At 43.4% G+C, this 17,707-nt stretch overlaps 1 protein-coding gene across 9 annotated transcripts in view; it reads left to right on the top strand.

Moving 5' to 3' along the window:
* zmp:0000000755 (phosphofurin acidic cluster sorting protein 1) overlaps window positions 1–17,707 on the top strand; it is a 51,305-nt gene that overhangs the window by 13,870 nt on the left and 19,728 nt on the right. For 2 of the 9 annotated variants that reach the window (XM_042737646.1, XM_042737644.1), the window contains exons 9-20: window positions 31–182; window positions 340–433; window positions 2,325–2,408; window positions 4,434–4,525; window positions 4,619–4,751; window positions 4,940–5,044; window positions 7,638–7,744; window positions 9,605–9,759; window positions 9,839–9,949; window positions 10,605–10,707; window positions 12,847–12,879; window positions 14,072–14,114. In XM_042737646.1, the coding sequence (XP_042593580.1) occupies window positions 31–182; window positions 340–433; window positions 2,325–2,408; window positions 4,434–4,525; window positions 4,619–4,751; window positions 4,940–5,044; window positions 7,638–7,744; window positions 9,605–9,759; window positions 9,839–9,949; window positions 10,605–10,707; window positions 12,847–12,879; window positions 14,072–14,114 (1,212 nt within the window). The remainder of the gene's footprint in view (window positions 1–30; window positions 183–339; window positions 434–2,324; window positions 2,409–4,433; window positions 4,526–4,618; window positions 4,752–4,939; window positions 5,045–7,637; window positions 7,745–9,604; window positions 9,760–9,838; window positions 9,950–10,604; window positions 10,708–12,846; window positions 12,880–14,071; window positions 14,115–17,707) is intronic. The other 7 variants (XM_042737647.1, XM_042737645.1, XM_042737649.1 and 4 more) reach the window with 4 other exon arrangements.

Below are 17,707 nucleotides of genomic sequence, written 5' to 3'. Positions count from 1 at the left end.
GTCTGTCTGATGTGCTGATGATGTGTTCAGGTTCTGGACTCAGACCCGGTGGATCAGACGCAGGAGGTGGAGGAGGATCTGGATCTGCTGTATGACAGTCTGGAGGTGTTTAATCAGAGCGACAGCGGCCCGGAGCTGGAGGACAACGAGAGCGTCCTGAGCACCCCGAAACCCAAACTCAAGTATGAGAGTCATTCGATGGTCTGAGCTTGAGCTGATTCCTTTGTGTTGTTATTTGTTCTAAGCCATATAGATAAATGTCAGCAGCTGGACATGAGATGTGTGTGTGTATGTGTGTGTGTGTGTGTGTGTGTGTGTGTGTGTGTGTGTGTGTTTCAGGCCGTTTTTTGAGGGCATGTCTCACTCCAGTTCTCAAACAGAGATCGGCAGCGTTTACAGTCACAATCTCCACCGAGATGAAACGTCCAACATGGTGAGATACACACACACGCACTCTTGTGTTCAGATGATTATAATGAATACACAATAAAAGTGTTTTCACAGTTAGAGTTTATTAATAAAGCACATTTCTGATTCAGCTTGTGCATCCCAAAGGACAGTTACAGCAGCAAATATCAGGCATAGATTACAGTTTTTCCAACTACTACTATCTTTTCAAAACTTTGCCTCTTTCTTTTTAAAACTTTACACACAAATCCAAGCATTGCACACACAAAATGCAAAATGCATCAAATGCATTCATGCCACTCTTAATTTAGCAGACGTCTCTCACTGGTGAATAAACACGAGCTGCTGTCGAATGTTAACCTGAGGGTGTGCTGTGGACATTCGGGATGTTTGGGGGATTATGGGTATTTTTAGGGCCTGACATCAGATCTGTGTGAGTAGCTGATCCGTCTCTCGAATCACAGACATTGCGCCTCAAACAGCACACACTAACCAGTGTTTGGAAATGTGGACACAGGAAAGTGTTTACACACACATCCCATCATCATCCAGCATCTCAGGATTTATTACTTTAGTTTGAAGTAACAATAGACCAATATATCTCTCAAGCTTTAGAGAGAATGCACATTAGACTGGTTACCAGTACTAGTTGACTCTTGTGTCTGTTCCAAAATCTAATATCAGCTCTAAGATATTGTTTATGAATGAACATAAATGTATCAAAAGCTCTCTCACTGACAGACGGAGATGAACTGATGCAGACTGGTTTGTTGGGTTGTGTCTGATCAGAGAGTTAACCCTGTCCTCGCTGCTGTCTGAGCAGTGTTCTGTACTGGGCCAGTCGTCGGCTGTGGTCAGCCCCTATCGGTGCGCTGTGATTGGATCTTTAATATTGTATCCGTGTCAGCCATTAAAGTCGACATGAAATTAAAATTCAACTTATCTTCTAAATGCATATTATAGATCTTATAGTGCACAATTCCGCCATGCAAATATGTGACCTTCGACCACAAAACCACAAAAATGAGATTTACATCAATAATGCTTAATTTTTTATATATTGATTTTTGTGTGTTTTGTTGGGAGGACAATATTTGTCTGAGATACAACTATTTGAAAATCTGGAATCTGAGGGAGCAAAAAAAATCTAAATATTGAGAAAATCATCTTTAAAGTTGTTCAAATGAAGTTCTTAGCAATGCATATTACTAATCAAAAATGTTGATATATTAATGGTACAAAATATTTTACACAGACTAAAGTGCAAAAGAACTATTAAGACCCATAGGTATCACTCTACAAGAAGATCTCATGAGTTAATCTTAGTTAATGCATTAACATTCACAATAGCTATATATATATGTGTTCATGTTAGCTCATTAAATAACACAGTTGCAACTTTTGATTTTAACGTGTTATTAAATATTGTAATTACCTGAGTTTAATGAATGTTTAGTGGAATTTTTGATTGGCGGTTTATTGAATTAACTAATGTTAACTAATGAAGCCCTAATGTAAAGCGATAACGAACAATTAAGAAGCGAAACATTTTCAAACAATATCAAGAGCGTGTTGGAGTCCAGATTAAAATGTAAAAAAGTTTGAAAATAAATAGCCTGTTTAGTCTAAATATTGAAGTATTTGGTGCTGTGATGAACACCATAGTGAATACACAAATCTGAATGCTGTTTAAATCATTTAAACATGTTTCAGAAACAGAAAGTAGTGATTTGTTTCCAGGGTAACGGCTGCATTTCTGCTGTTCAGCGCCACCTGCTGCTTATGACTGCTTTTGTGCTGCAGGGCCATTCATCTGCACATCTGGGGTGCCACACCCCCAGCTCAACATCCATAAACAACTGATCCTGCCCTACATTTATTCTTTTTTTCAATAATCTGTTGCACTTCCTGTGCAGGCTGCTGACTTCCTGTCGGTGGAGCGCTGTAAGACGACCAGCTCGCAGCAGCAGGAGGACTGCAATATGGAGACCAGCGGGGGGGTGAGAGCCCACACACACACACACACACACACACACACACACACACACACACACACACACACACACACACACACACACACACATACACACACACACACCGGACACACACTCACGCTGACACACACACTCACACACACACACACACACACACACACACACACACACACACACTCCCACACACTCAATCACTCTCACACACACACACACACACACACACACACACACACACACACACATTCACACGCGCTCGCACTCACACAGAGAGTCACGCACACACACATTCACACACACACACACACACACACACACACACTTACACACACACACTCACACACTCACGCTGCACACACACACAATTCACACACACACACACACACACACACACACACACACACACACACACACACACACACACACATACACACACACACACACACTCACACACACATACTCACGCTGACACACACACACACATTCACACACACCACACACACACACACACACACACACATTCACACGCACTCGCACTCACACAGAGAGTCACGCACACACACACATTCACACACCAACACACACACACACACACACACTCACGCTGACACACACACACATTCACACACACACACACACACACACACACACACACACACACATACTTAAAAAAAAACACACACACATTCACACACACTCGCACTCACACAGAGAGTCACTCACACACACATTCACACACACACACACACACACACACACACACAAAAACAATAACATACAAAAATAAAAAAATCAAAAATAAAAAGATATTAACACACACTCGAAATAAAAAAGAGAGTCACGCACACACACACACGCACGCACACACACTCACGCTGACACACACACATTCACACACACACACACACACACATTCACACGCACTCGCACTCACACAGAGAGTCACACACACACACACACACACACACACACGCACACATACAGTATATATTTATAATATAAATTTATATCTAAATTTATATACACATAATTTATTTTATGTATAAATATTTTTAATATATAAACAACATTTTTCTGAAAAATATACAGGCATGTGTGTGTATTTATATATACGTAATAAATATTACACAGTACACACGCGTATGTAATGTACACAAAAAGTTTTACTTTGGATGCGATTAATTGTTTGGCCACACTACTAATAAATATTCATGTAACAATGCACCAATGCATGAGAATGCATTCTTATGAAAACTGATAAAGGTTCCCACATATTGTAAGTTTCCAGTTGATTTGATAAGAGAATATTTAATTTTTAACTCTGTTGATGATGAAGCAGGTTTGGGTGACTTACACACACTTATAGTGTTCTCCTTCTAAAAGCAAAAGCTTGTTTTCTATCTTTAGTTAGTCAAACGTGGTCTTCTCTTATTTCAGAAATCAGGAAAAAATCATAAATTAACTGTTGTATTGTATATTTTTGTAAAATAGGGTGCTATGAGTTTTGATGATTTGCTGCTGAGTTTTTAATATTGACAAACTAGAGTGCTTTTAGTTTCTTTGTTCAGCGGATCTGCTCTGACTGTAATGAATGTGAATTCAGCTGAATCAGATCAGTTCCTTTCACTCTGTCCCTTGTTTTGAAACAAAAACATCAAGTTGTAAATTTTTTTTAACGAGAAAAAAATCCTGCTGACAGAAGTTGTTATAGAGATGATCTGATCTGAAATCTGTGATGAAGCGTCCGTCTCTCTTTCTCTCTCCTCATCTGTCTGTCTGTCTCTAATTGAGCTCTGCGTGCCGTCTCTCCTGCGCTTTCCCTCGCTGTGTTTCCTACATTATTCAGAGAGGAAATGAGCCGCCCGCTCCGACCTGTGACCTTTACTTCTGACGCAGAAGCAGCTCAAAACACGACCCCTGCATCCACATGAATTATTCCTCTAAACATGAATACTCTCCCATCATTTACTGAACCTGTATAACACAGTGTAGAAGAACTGTTTTCTATGTGAATCTCTCACTGTGTTTCTGCAGGAGGCTGATGCAGAGCATCATGGGATAGTGATGGCAGGTGTGTCCGGTGGGAAACTCTGCAAGACTGAGTCCCAGAGTCACAGCAGTCCCAGGTACACATTCACACTGATCTGGAGTTCTGCCCAGTGTTCCTGAGCACCGGTCTTTGTGGAGCTGAAGGGACCTGCTGTGTTTATGACCTCCAGTAAAGCGGAGAGCAGGGTCCCGCGGTACGCTCGCAGCACATCCATGAAGGACAGACAGATCTCCCGAGCTCAGAGCGAGCGCACCATCAGCGTGGACAGCGAGTGTTCGCCCGACAGCCGCTTCAGCACTCAGGTGATCAGACCTCCATCCAGACCAACACTCACCTGTATTCCTGCACAATCAGTCACAGTGACTTTACAGTGGAGCATTTACCACAGCCTCACTGCTGAGATCACATCACACATTTGTTACTTTTATTGTGTGAATGGTGTGTATGTGTACAGAGAGGGAGTTTAGATGTGTGTGTTTGTGTTGCTCAGGTGCCCAGGAAATCTGTGTATGATCAGCTGAATCAGATCCTGATCTCAGACGAGAGACTGCCAGAGAACATCATCCTCATCAACACAGTGGACTGGCAGGGCCAGGTGTGTGTTCACGTGTGAGAGTGTGAGTGTGTGTATGGTGTGTATGTGTGGGCACGTGTGTGTGTGTGTGTGTGTGTGGTGTGTGGACTGGCAACGCGGGTGTGTGTGTGTGTTCACGTGTGTGTGTGGTCACGTGTGTGTGTGTGTGTGTGTGTGTGTGTGTGTGTGTGTGTGTGTGTGTGTGTATGTGTGGGCACGTGTGTGTGTGGTCACGTGTGTGTTCACGCGTGTGTGTGTTCACGTGTGTGTGTGTTCACGTTTGTGTGTGTTCATGAGTGTGTGTGTGGTCACGTGTGTGTGTGTATGGTGTGTGTTCGTGTGTGTATGGTGTGTGTGTGTGTGTGTGTGTGTGTGTGTGTGTGTGTGTGTGTTCATGAGTGTGTGTGTGTGTCTGTGTGTGTGTGTGTGTGTGTGTGTGTGTGTGTGTTCACGTGTGTGTGTGTTCACGTGTGTGTGTGTGTGTGTGTGTGTGTTCACGTGTGTGTGTGTGTGTGTTCATGAGTGTGTGTGTGTGTGTGTTCATGTGTATGTGTGTGTTCACGTGTGTGTGTGTGTTCGTGTGTGTATGGTGTGTGTGGTCACGTGTGTGCGTGTCTGTTCACGTGTGTGTGTGTGTGTGTGTGTGTGCGTGTCTGTTCACGTGTGTGTGTGTGTGTGTGCGCGTGTGTGTGTGTGTTCACATGTACGTCTGTGTGTTCACGTGTGTGTGTGTGTGTATGTATGTGTGTTCACGTGTGTGTGTGTGTGTGTGTGTGTGTGTGTGTGTGTGTGTGTGTTTGTGTTCACGTATGTGTGTGTGTTTGTGTTCACGTGTGTGTGTGTGTGTGTTCACATGTGTGTATGGTGTGCGTGTTCATTTGTGTGTGTGTATTTGTATGGTGTGTGTTCATATGTGTGTGTGTGTATGTTCACATGTACATGTGTGTGTGCGTTTGTGTGTATGTTGTGATGGTATTCCCACCTCATTCAAAAAAATCTGTCACAATCCCTGTGCCTAAGAACAATAACCCCTCTTGCCTAAATGACTATGGCCCAGTTGCCCTCACGTTTATTGACTATAGCTCAGCTTTCAATACAATAGTGCCTATCAAGCTAACCGGTAAACTCAGGGATCTTGGCCTGATTTCTTCACTCTGCGACTGGATTCAAGACTTCCTCACCGGCAGACCTCAAGTACTGAAAGTAGGTCAGTTCACTTCCAGCTCCATCACCCTGAACGTAGGAGCCCCACAGGGCTGTGTCCTGAGTCCCCTGCTCTACTCTCTCTACACACATTACTGCATGTCCCCTCACAGCTCCACTTTTATTATCAAATTCGCTGGTGATACTGTGGTGCTGGGCCTCATATCCAACAACAACGAGACCACATACCTGGATGAGGTGGAGAAATTAACATCATGGTGCCAGGACATCCGTCTCTCATTGAATGTGTGCCAAACCAAAGAGCTGATTGTTGACTTCAGGAAAGGGCAGCAGAGGACCTACACCTCTCTCTTGATCAGCGGGACCCCTGTGGAGAGGGTGAGCAGTTTTAAATACCTTGGAGTGTACATCTCTGAGGACCTCACTTGGTCTGCACCCATTCAAGCACAGGTGAATAAAGCCAGGCAAAGACTGTACCATCTGCATCAGCTGAGGAAATTCAGGGTCTCACCAGCAATCCTGAAAACTTTCTATTCAGGGGCCATAGAAAGTGTACTGACTCAGTGTATCTCAGTGTGGTTTGGGAACAGCTCCAGTCATGACTGCAAAGCTCTGCAGAGAGTTGTTTAGATGCTGACCTCAAACGCTGCAAAAATAGAGCCACAAAAATCATCAAAGACTCCAATCACCCTAGTAACTTTCCGTTCACCCTGCTGCCATCTGGAGAACGCTTCCGTAGTCTGATGGTCAAAACTGAGAGACTTAGGAGAAGCTACTTTCCCCATCAGGCTCCTAAACTCAGCCTCTTAACATCTACAGGACTTCATTAACACACTCACCTCACCCGTTTCTTGACATTGTCGCTGCACACAGCACTTTCTGGTTTCATTGCTGCTATGTAACTACCTGCTCCGTTGTACTTCACTTCACATTCTTCTCTGTACATGCCTCAGCATATTCCTCACTTCTACATTCCTGTTTCTTTAAATATTTATTATATATTCTCCTTTCTAAGATGTGTGTGTGTGTGTGTGTTCATGTGTGACCTCCTGCAGCTCAAACAGTGGATCATGGTTTCGATTCCCATCGAATGCATGAACTTGAATACAGTGGACATCACTTCGGATAAAATCATCTGCCAAATGCAGAAATGTAAATCTAGTAATTCTGCATAGTAATTACATTATTTTATTATTTCTCCTTCATGTCCAAATATTTACTGCATCAGATGCATCTGTGTTTATGATCATTAATTTTAATGCATGTAAAAAAGCTCAGGAAAAAGTTTCTTCTTTTGTTTCTCACATTGACCTCATAGTGTCTCATCACCAATACAGTTTGGACATAAATGATATAACACAGAATTATGATGATTATGATGTGAGGCATATTTCTGATGTTTTTGTGCTGAATCGTGTTTAATAACATTGTTGTTGTTGTTGATGTTCAGTATGTGGAGGAGGTCCTGCAGAAACATGCTCAGCCCATCGTGTCCACCTGCTCCGCCGCTGACGTCCAGGCCGCATTTAACACCATCGTCACACGCATTCAGAGATTGTGAGTGACTGCACACACACACTCACACGCTTGCACAAACACCTGTACACACTCATGCATTCTCGCACACGTACATGCTCAAGCACATTCACGCACTCGCACACGTTCACCCTGTCGCACACGCAAACACTCATGAACTCGCTCACGCACTCGCTCATGCAGTCGCACATGCACTCGCTCACGTACATGCTCAAGCACACGCAAACACTCATGCACTCGCTCACGCACTTGCTCACGCTCACTCGCTCATGCAGTCGCACGCGGACTCGCTCAAGCACACGCAAACACTCATGCACACGCTCACGCTGTTGCACACTCACGCACTCACTTATGCACTCACACACGCTTACACACACTCAAGCACACGCACACGCTTAAAGCACATGATCATGCACATGCTCAAGCACACACTCACCCTGTCGCACACACTCACACACAAGCACACGCTCATACACACGCACACGCTCAAGCACACGCTCACGCACGTGCACATGCTTAAGCACACGCACACGCTTAAAGCACATGATCACGCATACGCTCAAGCACACGCACAAGCTCAAGCACACGCTCACGCACACGCTCACGCACATGCACAAACTCAAGCACACGCTCAAGCACACGCTCAAGCCCACGCTCAAGCACATGCTCACGCACACGCTCACGCACGTGCACACGCTAAGGCTGCATTTACACTGCAGGTCTCGATGCCCAAATCCGATTTTCTGACTATATCTGATTTTTTTGACGACCCGCTTATATCATCTTTTAAAAGTGACCCGTATCTGATTTTTGCATTTACACCATACACTGCTGAAACTACCAAACATAGACGTTCTGACCCGGAAAAGGAAGTAAAACAGCACGAAAATACAATGGCTGCAGATGCAAATAAAAATTATACAGTGTTTTGATTTCCACAATATTTTGAAAAGTCAACCAAAAAAATCAGCAAAACATTGGTCTCGTACGGCGGAGAAAAAAAGAAGACTTAAAAGACATGAAACCTCCGCATTGCTCCACTGTGTGTATCCTTCGTCCTCTATCACGCCTATAATAAGTCATGTGATCTCAGTTGGTGGTGTCCTCCTGAGTTGACGTCTTTTTTTTTGACGTACGACTCGCATTTACTGGGGAATATCCGATTTGTCTGCTTACATGGCACACGCAAATGCACGTATCCGATTCATATCCGATTTATTACCACATATGAATGAGGCCTGAATCAGATCTGAGAAAATCGGAATCCATGCGGTTTTTTCCTGCTTACACGTTCACCGGTCATATCCGATCTGTGCCACATCAGAGGAAAAAATCGGAATTGGGTCACTTGAACCATGCAGTGTAAATGGGGCCTAAAGCGGTGGGTGGAGAAATTATAGAAATTAATACTTTAATTTAGTAAAGATGCTTTAAATTGACAAAAGGTATTGATAAACACATTTATAATGTTACATAAGATTTCTATTTAAGAGAAATGTTGTTCTTCTGAACTTTCTATTTATAAAAGAAATCTGAATTCTACTCAGCTGTTTTCAACATAATAATAATAAATGTTTTTTTGAGTGCAAATCAGAGTATCAGAATGATTTATGAAGGATCATGTGACTGGGGTAATGATGCTAAGAATTCAGCTTTGAATTTATATTCATATTTATACTATTTTAAATAGTAAAATTATATCACAATAAGACTTTTTTTAATGTATTTTGAATCAAATAAATGCAGACTTGGTGAGCAGAAGAGACTTCTTTAAAAAACATTAAAATCTTCCGTTCAGAAAGGTTTGACTGGTAGTGTAGTTAAATAGCTCATAGTTACAGTTCTGTTTATTATTATAGTGTCCTGTGACTCCTCCCACAGCTGTAACTGTAACGCTCAGACTCCGCCCACAGTAAAGGTGGCAGTGGCAGGTGATCAGAGCTATCTCAGTACAGTGCTTCGCTTCTTCGTAGAGCAGCTGGCCAACAAGACGCCTGATTGGCTGAGCTACATCCGCTTCCTCATCATCCCCATCGGTGAGTGCATGAGCTCGTAGTGCTGCTTCATCATGTGTCCGGAGTGTGCTTACACGCTCTCTCTGTGACTGTCTCGCAGGTTCCCATCCTCTGGCCAAGTATGTGTCGACGTTCGACAGTAGGTTCTGCAGTATGTTCATGGATCCGTCCTGGAGAGAGCTGTTCTGCCGCTCAGATTCTCCCAGCGCAGGTACTGACTGATGTGTGTCAGCGAGCCGCTGGGATGTGTTTGTTAGAGAGCTCAGTGAGAGGAGGATAGATGTGAGAGTGTCTGTCTCACAATAGATTCATTTCCAATCAGACCTGCTCTTACTCTGATGTTCACATGTGTCCCTGCAGCACAGAATCAGTCATCAGTAGCACAGGTATATTTGTAGCAATAGACAACAATACATTGTATGAGTCACAATTATACATTTTTCTTTTATGACAAAAATCATTAGGATATTAAAGTAAAGATCATGTTCCATGAAGATATTTTGTAAATTTCCTACCATAAAATATATCAAACTTTAATTTTGATTAGTAATATGCATTGCTAAGAACTTCATTTGAACAACTTTAAAGATGATTTTCTCAATATTTAGATTTTTTTTTGCTCCCTCAGATTCCAGATTTTCAAATAGTTGTATCTCAGACAAATATTGTCCTCCTAACAAACCACACATCAATGGAGAGATTATTTATTCAGCTTTCAGATGCTTTCAGACAATTTAAAAAAAAATTGACCCTTATGACTGGTTTTGTGCTCCAGGGTCAGATATGGAGTTGTGATGTTAACTGCTGTCTCTCTCTCTCTCTCTCTCTCTCTCTCTCTCTCTCTCTCTCTCTCTCTCTCTCCACAGACACTGTTGATGTAGCTGGACGGATCATCCAGTATCTGTCTGGAGCGAATGTGTCTCATCAGTTTCCCATCTCTGAAGCCATGCTCACCTACAGACAGAAGAGGTACGTGTGTGAGTGTGAGTGTGAGTGTGAGTGTGAGTGTGTGCGTGTGCGTGAGCGTGAGCGTGTGAGGTGTGAGGTGTGAGTGTGCGTGTGCGTGTGAGGGTGAGTGTGTGTGTGTGAGGGTGAGTGTGAGTGTGCGTGAGCGTGTGCGGGTGAGTGTGAGTGTGAGTGTGCGGGTGTGAGGGTGAGTGTGTGCGTGTGAGTATGTGAGGGTGAGTGTGAGTGTGTGAGTGTGAGTGTGAGTGTGAGTGTGCGTGTGAAGGTGAGTGTGTGAGTGTGAGTGTGCGTGTGCGTGTGAGGGTGAGGGTGAGTGTGTGTGTGAGTGTGAGTGTGTGTGTGAGTGTGAGTGTGAGTGTGAGTGTGTGTGAGTGTGAGTGTGAGTGTGAGGGTGAGTGTGAGTGTGCGTGTGCTGGGGTGAGTGTGAGTGTGTGAGGGTGAGGTGTGGTGTGCTAGTTGTGTGAGGGTGTGCGTGTGTGTGTGAGTGTGCGTGTGCGTGTGAGGGTGAGTGTGAGTGTTGGTGTGTGTGTTGTGGAGTGTGAGTGTCTTAGGTGTCTGAGGGTGCGTGTGAGTGTGAGTGTGCGTGTGAGGGTGAGTGTGAGAGGGTGAGTGTGCGTGGTGCGTGTGAGGGTGAGGGTGAGTGTGAGTGTGTGTGTGTGAGTGTGAGTGTGCGTGTTCATGTGAGGGTGAGAGTGTGAGTGTGTGTGTGTGAGTGTGCGTGTGCGTGTTGAGGGTGAGTGTGAGTGTGTGAGGGTGAGTGTGAGTGTGCGTGTGAGGGTGAGTGTGAGTGTGTGAGTGTGAGTGTGCGTGTGAGGGTGAGGTGTGAGTGTGAGTGTGTTTGTGAGTGAGTGTGAGTGTGCGGTGTGAGGGTGAGTGTGTGAGTGTGAGTGTGCGTGTGAGTGTGAGTGTGTGAGTGTGAGTGTGCGTGTGAGGGTGAGTGTGTGAGTGTGAGTGTGAGGGTGAGTGTGTGAGTGTGCGTGTGCGTGTGAGGGTGAGTGTGAGTGTGAGTGTGTGAGTGAGTGGCGAGTGTGCGTGGTGAGGGTGAGTGTGAGTGTGTGAGGGTGAGGGTGAGTGTGCGTGTGAGGGTGAGTGTGAGTGTGTGAGTGTGAGTGTGAGTGTGAGTGTGCGTGTGCGTAGTGTGAGTGTGAGTGTGAGTGTGTGAGTGAGAGTGTGAGTGTGTGAGTGAGAGTGTGAGTGTGTGTGTGTGTGAGTGTGCGTGTGAGTGTGAGTGTGGTGAGTGTGAGTGTGAGTGTGCGTGTGCGTGTGAGGGTGAGTGTGTGTGTGTGGGGGGGAGTGTGTGTGTGTGTGTGTGTGTGTGTGAGTGTGTGCGTGTGCGTTTGTGTGTGTGTGTGTGCGCGTGTTTGTGTGACATATCAGGACACAACTTTGTATAATGACATGGGTATGTCACAGGTATTACAAGGAGAGGGTGACTTATGAGGACATAACCCATGTCCCCATTTTTCAAAACGCTTATAAACCATGCAGTATTAGTTTTTTTGAGAAAGTAAAAATGCACAGAGTTTCCTGTAAGGGGTAGGGTTAGGTGTAGGGTTGGGGTAGGGCGATAGAATATATTGATTTACATCAGAAGCAGCAAAATGTCATCATAGAAATATCAGCATTTGCAGCAAATTGTGCTCAGTTTGAGTCTCTGAATAAAATTGAGCTGTTTTTTTCTCCATATTCTCAATATATAAAACTATACAAGCCATAAAATCCTGATAATCAAAAATGATACAAAACAAAATATGCAAACAACTTTTTTTAGATTTTAAAAATATTGTATAACTATCAAATAAACTGTTCCATTTAAATAAAATTGTTTTTTTCTGACTATTCCTTCTTTGTTTTTTTTTGAATATTCTCTTTCTGGGGGAAGTCGTGGCCTAATGGTTAGAGAGTAAGACTCATAATCCAAGGGTTGTGAGTTCGAGTCTCGGGCGGCAGGAATTGTAGATGGGGGGGGAGTGAATGTACAGCGCTCTCTCCACCCTCAGTACCACGACTGACGTGCCCTTGAGCAAGAACTGAACACACACACACACACACACACACACACACACACACACACACACTTGCATTTGTGGTTAATAACACTTCTGCACTCGTTTTCTTCTCATCTTTTGATTGCATTCGAAGGAGGAGAAGTCTGTATTTTGATTTTTACATCAGGTATCTGACCTCTGACCTCTACTGTTCTATATCTACATGTGATTGGCTTTCCATCTCCAGTCACATGACCTTCCCTGTCATTGCTCTCATGAAGCTCTCATATGTCTCACACACACACTGACACCTGAAGATCTGCGGAATCTTCGTGAATCCTGTGTGCCGCTGTCATTGTCTGATCCAGACACACTCACACTGTTAAAATCCCGAGGGTTTGTGTGCTGTAACTGCTGTAGATGAAGATCATCTCCTGTGAAGCTCCATTCCTGTTGTGTGCTGTGACGCGGCTCCATCTGTCTCCAAGTCTGTTAGAGATGCACGATATTATCAGACCGATATCAGAATCAGACGATAATGCCTTAAAATGTAAATATCGGCATCGTCACTCTTGAAGCAAAACTTTTTGCCTTAAAGATGATTAGATTCACTGTTTTGGATCACTGCATTAATTTGAGAACACGTGTACAAGATGATGTTCTAGTGCCTGTCCAGCAAGGCGCGTTGTATTTACACAGGGGGCGCTGTTGACTACTTGTAACAAAATGAAAGTTTGTGAGTGTTTTTTTTTTTTTTAATGAATCATTAGCTCTAAAAGATTTTTTTACAACTCTTGCCTTCACCATCTACAAATGTTAAATCTTAAAATAATATTTTAAGGCTACAACTGACACACTTTCTGAAAAAAATATAATGCAGCGATTGAAATTTAGCTGATTTATAATTGTTTTCAAATCTTTCAATGTACTGTCATTATAAAAGAACTTCATTATTATTTGATTCTAACAAATTAAAAATAGTTATATTTTAATTTTCCGCACAGGAAATACTTGTTGTTTCCTAACAAAAATAAATATATCGGTATCAGCTATCGGCCAAAATGGGTTGAAAAATATCGGCATATTGGATATCGGCAAAAATCCAGTATCGTGCATCCCTAGTGTCTGTGTGCTTCATGAAGCTCTGCGCCACTCTAACCTGCTCTCTCTCTCTCTCTCTCTCTCTCTCTCTCCTGCTCTCTCTCTCTCTCTGTCTCTCTCTCTCTCTCTATTCAGTTCAGTGAGCTTTATTGGCATGACTTGCACAGGATTGCCAAGGCATTGTCCATTACATGAACAAGGAATAAACAATTGTATAATAAACAAAACAAGAATAGACATGTAAAATAATTAAGTAAATAATCTCTGTCTCTCTGCAGTCCTGATGAAGATTCCTGCCAAACGTTTGTGCCATTTATCGGGGTGGTGGGTGAGATCCAGAATCCACTGACAAGCTGCTGAGGGGGAGAGTTAGAGATCAGCTCATCCAGTCAGAATCATTCTCTCATCATTATCTGTGTTTGGGCTGCAAGTTTCAGGCAAACGATATGTTGATGATGTGATATCTAATGGTTATTCTATCTGATTACTACCAGGTTTTTTCCTGCTGTGACAGTGTTACTGTCTGTCTGATGTGCTGTGAGTGTTCCATTTCCGGACCTCAGACCCCGGTGGATCTACGCAGGATGGTGGGAGGTTGATCGGCCTGTCGGACAGTCTGGAGGTGTGTTAATCAGAAGCGACAAGCGGCCCAGAGAGGGCCGGACCCGTGGGGGAGGACAACGAGAGCGGCACCTGACACCCCCCGAAACCAAACTAAGTATGAGAGTCATATTCCGATGGTCTTAGACCTTGAATTCTGATTCCTTTGTGTTGTTATTTGTGTCTAAGGCCATAAGATAATGGCAGCAGCCTGTACATGACGTGTGTGTGGTTTGTGTTTGTGTTGTGTTTTGTGTGTGTGTGTGTGTGTGTTGTGTTTTCAGGGCCGTTTTTTTGAGGGCCATCTCACTTCCAGTTCGCAAACAGAGATCACAGCGTTTACAGTCACAATCTCCAACCGAGATGAACGTCCAACATGGTGATATACACCCACGCCATCCTTGTGTTGAGGATGATTATAATGACTACACACATAACATTGTGTTTCCACAGTTAGGTTTTTTTAAAGCAAATTTCTGATTCAGCTTGTGCATCCCAAAGGAATAGTTCAGCAGCAGCAAAATATCCAAGGCATAATATGTACAGTTTTTTTTCGCACATACTGCATCTTTTCAAAAAACCTTGGGGCCCTCTTTTTTACAAAAAAACTTTTACAAACAAATCCAGCCATGTTGCACACGAAAATCAAAATGCATCAAATGCATTCATGCCACTCTTAATTTAGCAGACGCTGGTCACCGTGAATAAACACGAGCGCTTTCGAATGTTAACCTGAGGGGTGTCTGTGGCATTCGGGAATGTTTTGGTTGAATTTGGGTATTTTAAGGGCCTGACATCGTATCTGTGTGAGTTAGCTGATCCGTCTCTGAAGCACATACATCTGAAAGGAGACGCGCCTCAACAGCACACACTACCATGTGTTTGGAAATGTGGAACACAGGAATTGTTTTTACACACACATCCCATCAATCATCCACGCATCGCGATTTATTAACTTTAGTTGAGTAACAATAGACCAATATACTCTCAAGCTTTAGAGAGAATGCACATTAGACTTGTTCCATTACTGGTTGACTCTTGTGCTGTTCCAAAATCTAATATCAGCTCTAAGATATTGTTTATGAATGAACATAAATGACCTACTCAAAAGCCTCTCACTGCAGCGGGACGACCTGATGCCGACTGGTTTGTTTGGGTTTGTGTGTGTCAGAGAGTTACCCTGTCCCTTCGGCTGCTGATCGGAGCAGTGTTTTTTACTGGTGCCAGTCGTCGTCTGTGCTCATCCCCTATCGGTTGCGCTGTGATGGATCGGTTAATATTTTATCCGGTCAGCCAGTTAAAGGTCGAACATGAAATTAAATGCACACTATCTTCTAAATGCATATTTATAGATCTTATAGTGCCAATTCCTCCATGGCAAAGTGACCCTGGACCACAAAACCCCAAATCATTAGAGTTACATCAAGAATGCTGAATAAAAATCTCTCCATTGATGTGTGGTTTGTTAGGAGGAACAATATTTGTCTGAGATACAACTATTTGAAAATCTGGAATCTGAGGGGAGCAAAAATCAAAGGTAGTGAGAAAATCATTCTTAAAGTTGTTCAAGATGAAGTTCTTAGGCAATGGCATATCACTAATCAAAAATGTTGTTATATTAATGGTCAGCAAAATATTTTACACAGATTAAAGTGGCAAAAAGAACTATTATAGACCCATATGTAATCACCACTTTACAATAATATCATCAGTATTAATCTTAGTTAATGGCATTAACAGTTCACAATAGCTATACTATATATGTGTTCATGTTAGCCATTAAGATAACACAGTTGCAACTTTTGATGTTTAAAAGCGAAGCGGGGTGGGGGTGTAGGTGAAATTGTATTACCGTGAGATTATGAATGTTTATGAGTGAATTTTTGATGGCATGGTCAGCTGAATTTAACTAAGTTAACTAATGGTAAGCGCCTAATGTACAGCGTTACTGAACTAATTAAAGAAGGCGATAAACATTTTCTAAACAATATCAGAGAGGCGTGTGGAGTCCTAGATTAAAAATGTAAAAAATTTGAAAATAATAGCGTCTGCTAGTCTAAATATGGAAGTATTTGCGCTGTGATGAACAAACTGTGAATACACCAAATCTGAATTGCTGTTTAACAATCATTTAAACGATGTTTCAGAATGCAGAAAGTATGTGATTTGTTTCTCAGGGTGAACTGCTGCATTTCTGGCTGTCAGACGCCACCGATACCGACATGCGTAGCTTATGACTGCTGTCTGTTGTGTGGCTGCAGGGGACATTCATTTCTGCAGCACTATCACGCTCTCTGATTGGTCCACACCACCCCAGCCTCAAGCATATCGCATAAACAACTGAATCCTTGCCCTACTATTTATTCTTTTTTTTTGCAGATAATCTGTTGCACTTCTCTGTGGCAGGCTGGTGAATTCCTGTCGGTGGAGGTTGCGGGGCTGCTAAGATACCAGCTCGCGCAGGCGGCAGGAGGACTGCAATATTGAGACCAGCGTGTGGGTGTGCGAGGGGGCCGCCGACAACACACACCACACATCACACCAGTCACGCTACACACAGAAGCACACATCACAAGCACAGCACACATCAGCAGCGCCACACAGCGACAACTGACACACACATGCACACGAAGGGCACACACACTGCACCTGACACGTCAGCCTCATCAACACACACACACACATCACACAAACACACCACACACTCACTACAACATTCACAGCTCGACCTCTTACAGACTCAACCACACAACCCACACCCCAAAGCTCAACACCAAAGCAAATCAACAACAAAACCACCACAACTCAAGCACGGCCACACACACATAAACAGCACCCCCAGAAAAATCACAGCAACCCCAAAAACCCACTCACTGTAAAACCACAACAACACCACACCAAAACCCATCCAAGCCACACACCATCACATCACACATCTCGACAGCTGTACACAGCACACATCGATTCACACACACAGCACACATATGCACAACATCACATCTACACCCACACGTACACACACACACAGACAACATACACACAATCACACACACACCTCACACACATCATCGACTTTCTACAGCTTACTACACACACACATTCAGCACACACATAACACATCAACACACATCACACCAGCGATTCATCCAATCACAACTCCACATCTCGGCTGCGATTCACACATAGAGTTCAGTCGCACACACACACTCACACACACCGACACACACACACACACACATCTCACGCTGACGGTACGACACAACACAGGTCCATCACACATCCACACACACACACACTGATCACACACACACATT

This window comes from Cyprinus carpio, chromosome B13 (genome assembly GCF_018340385.1).
Source record: "Cyprinus carpio isolate SPL01 chromosome B13, ASM1834038v1, whole genome shotgun sequence".
Taxonomy (NCBI): Eukaryota; Metazoa; Chordata; class Actinopteri; order Cypriniformes; family Cyprinidae; genus Cyprinus; species Cyprinus carpio.
Note: the sequence above shows the minus strand (reverse complement) of the source record. Positions and strands in the feature narration are given on the sequence as shown.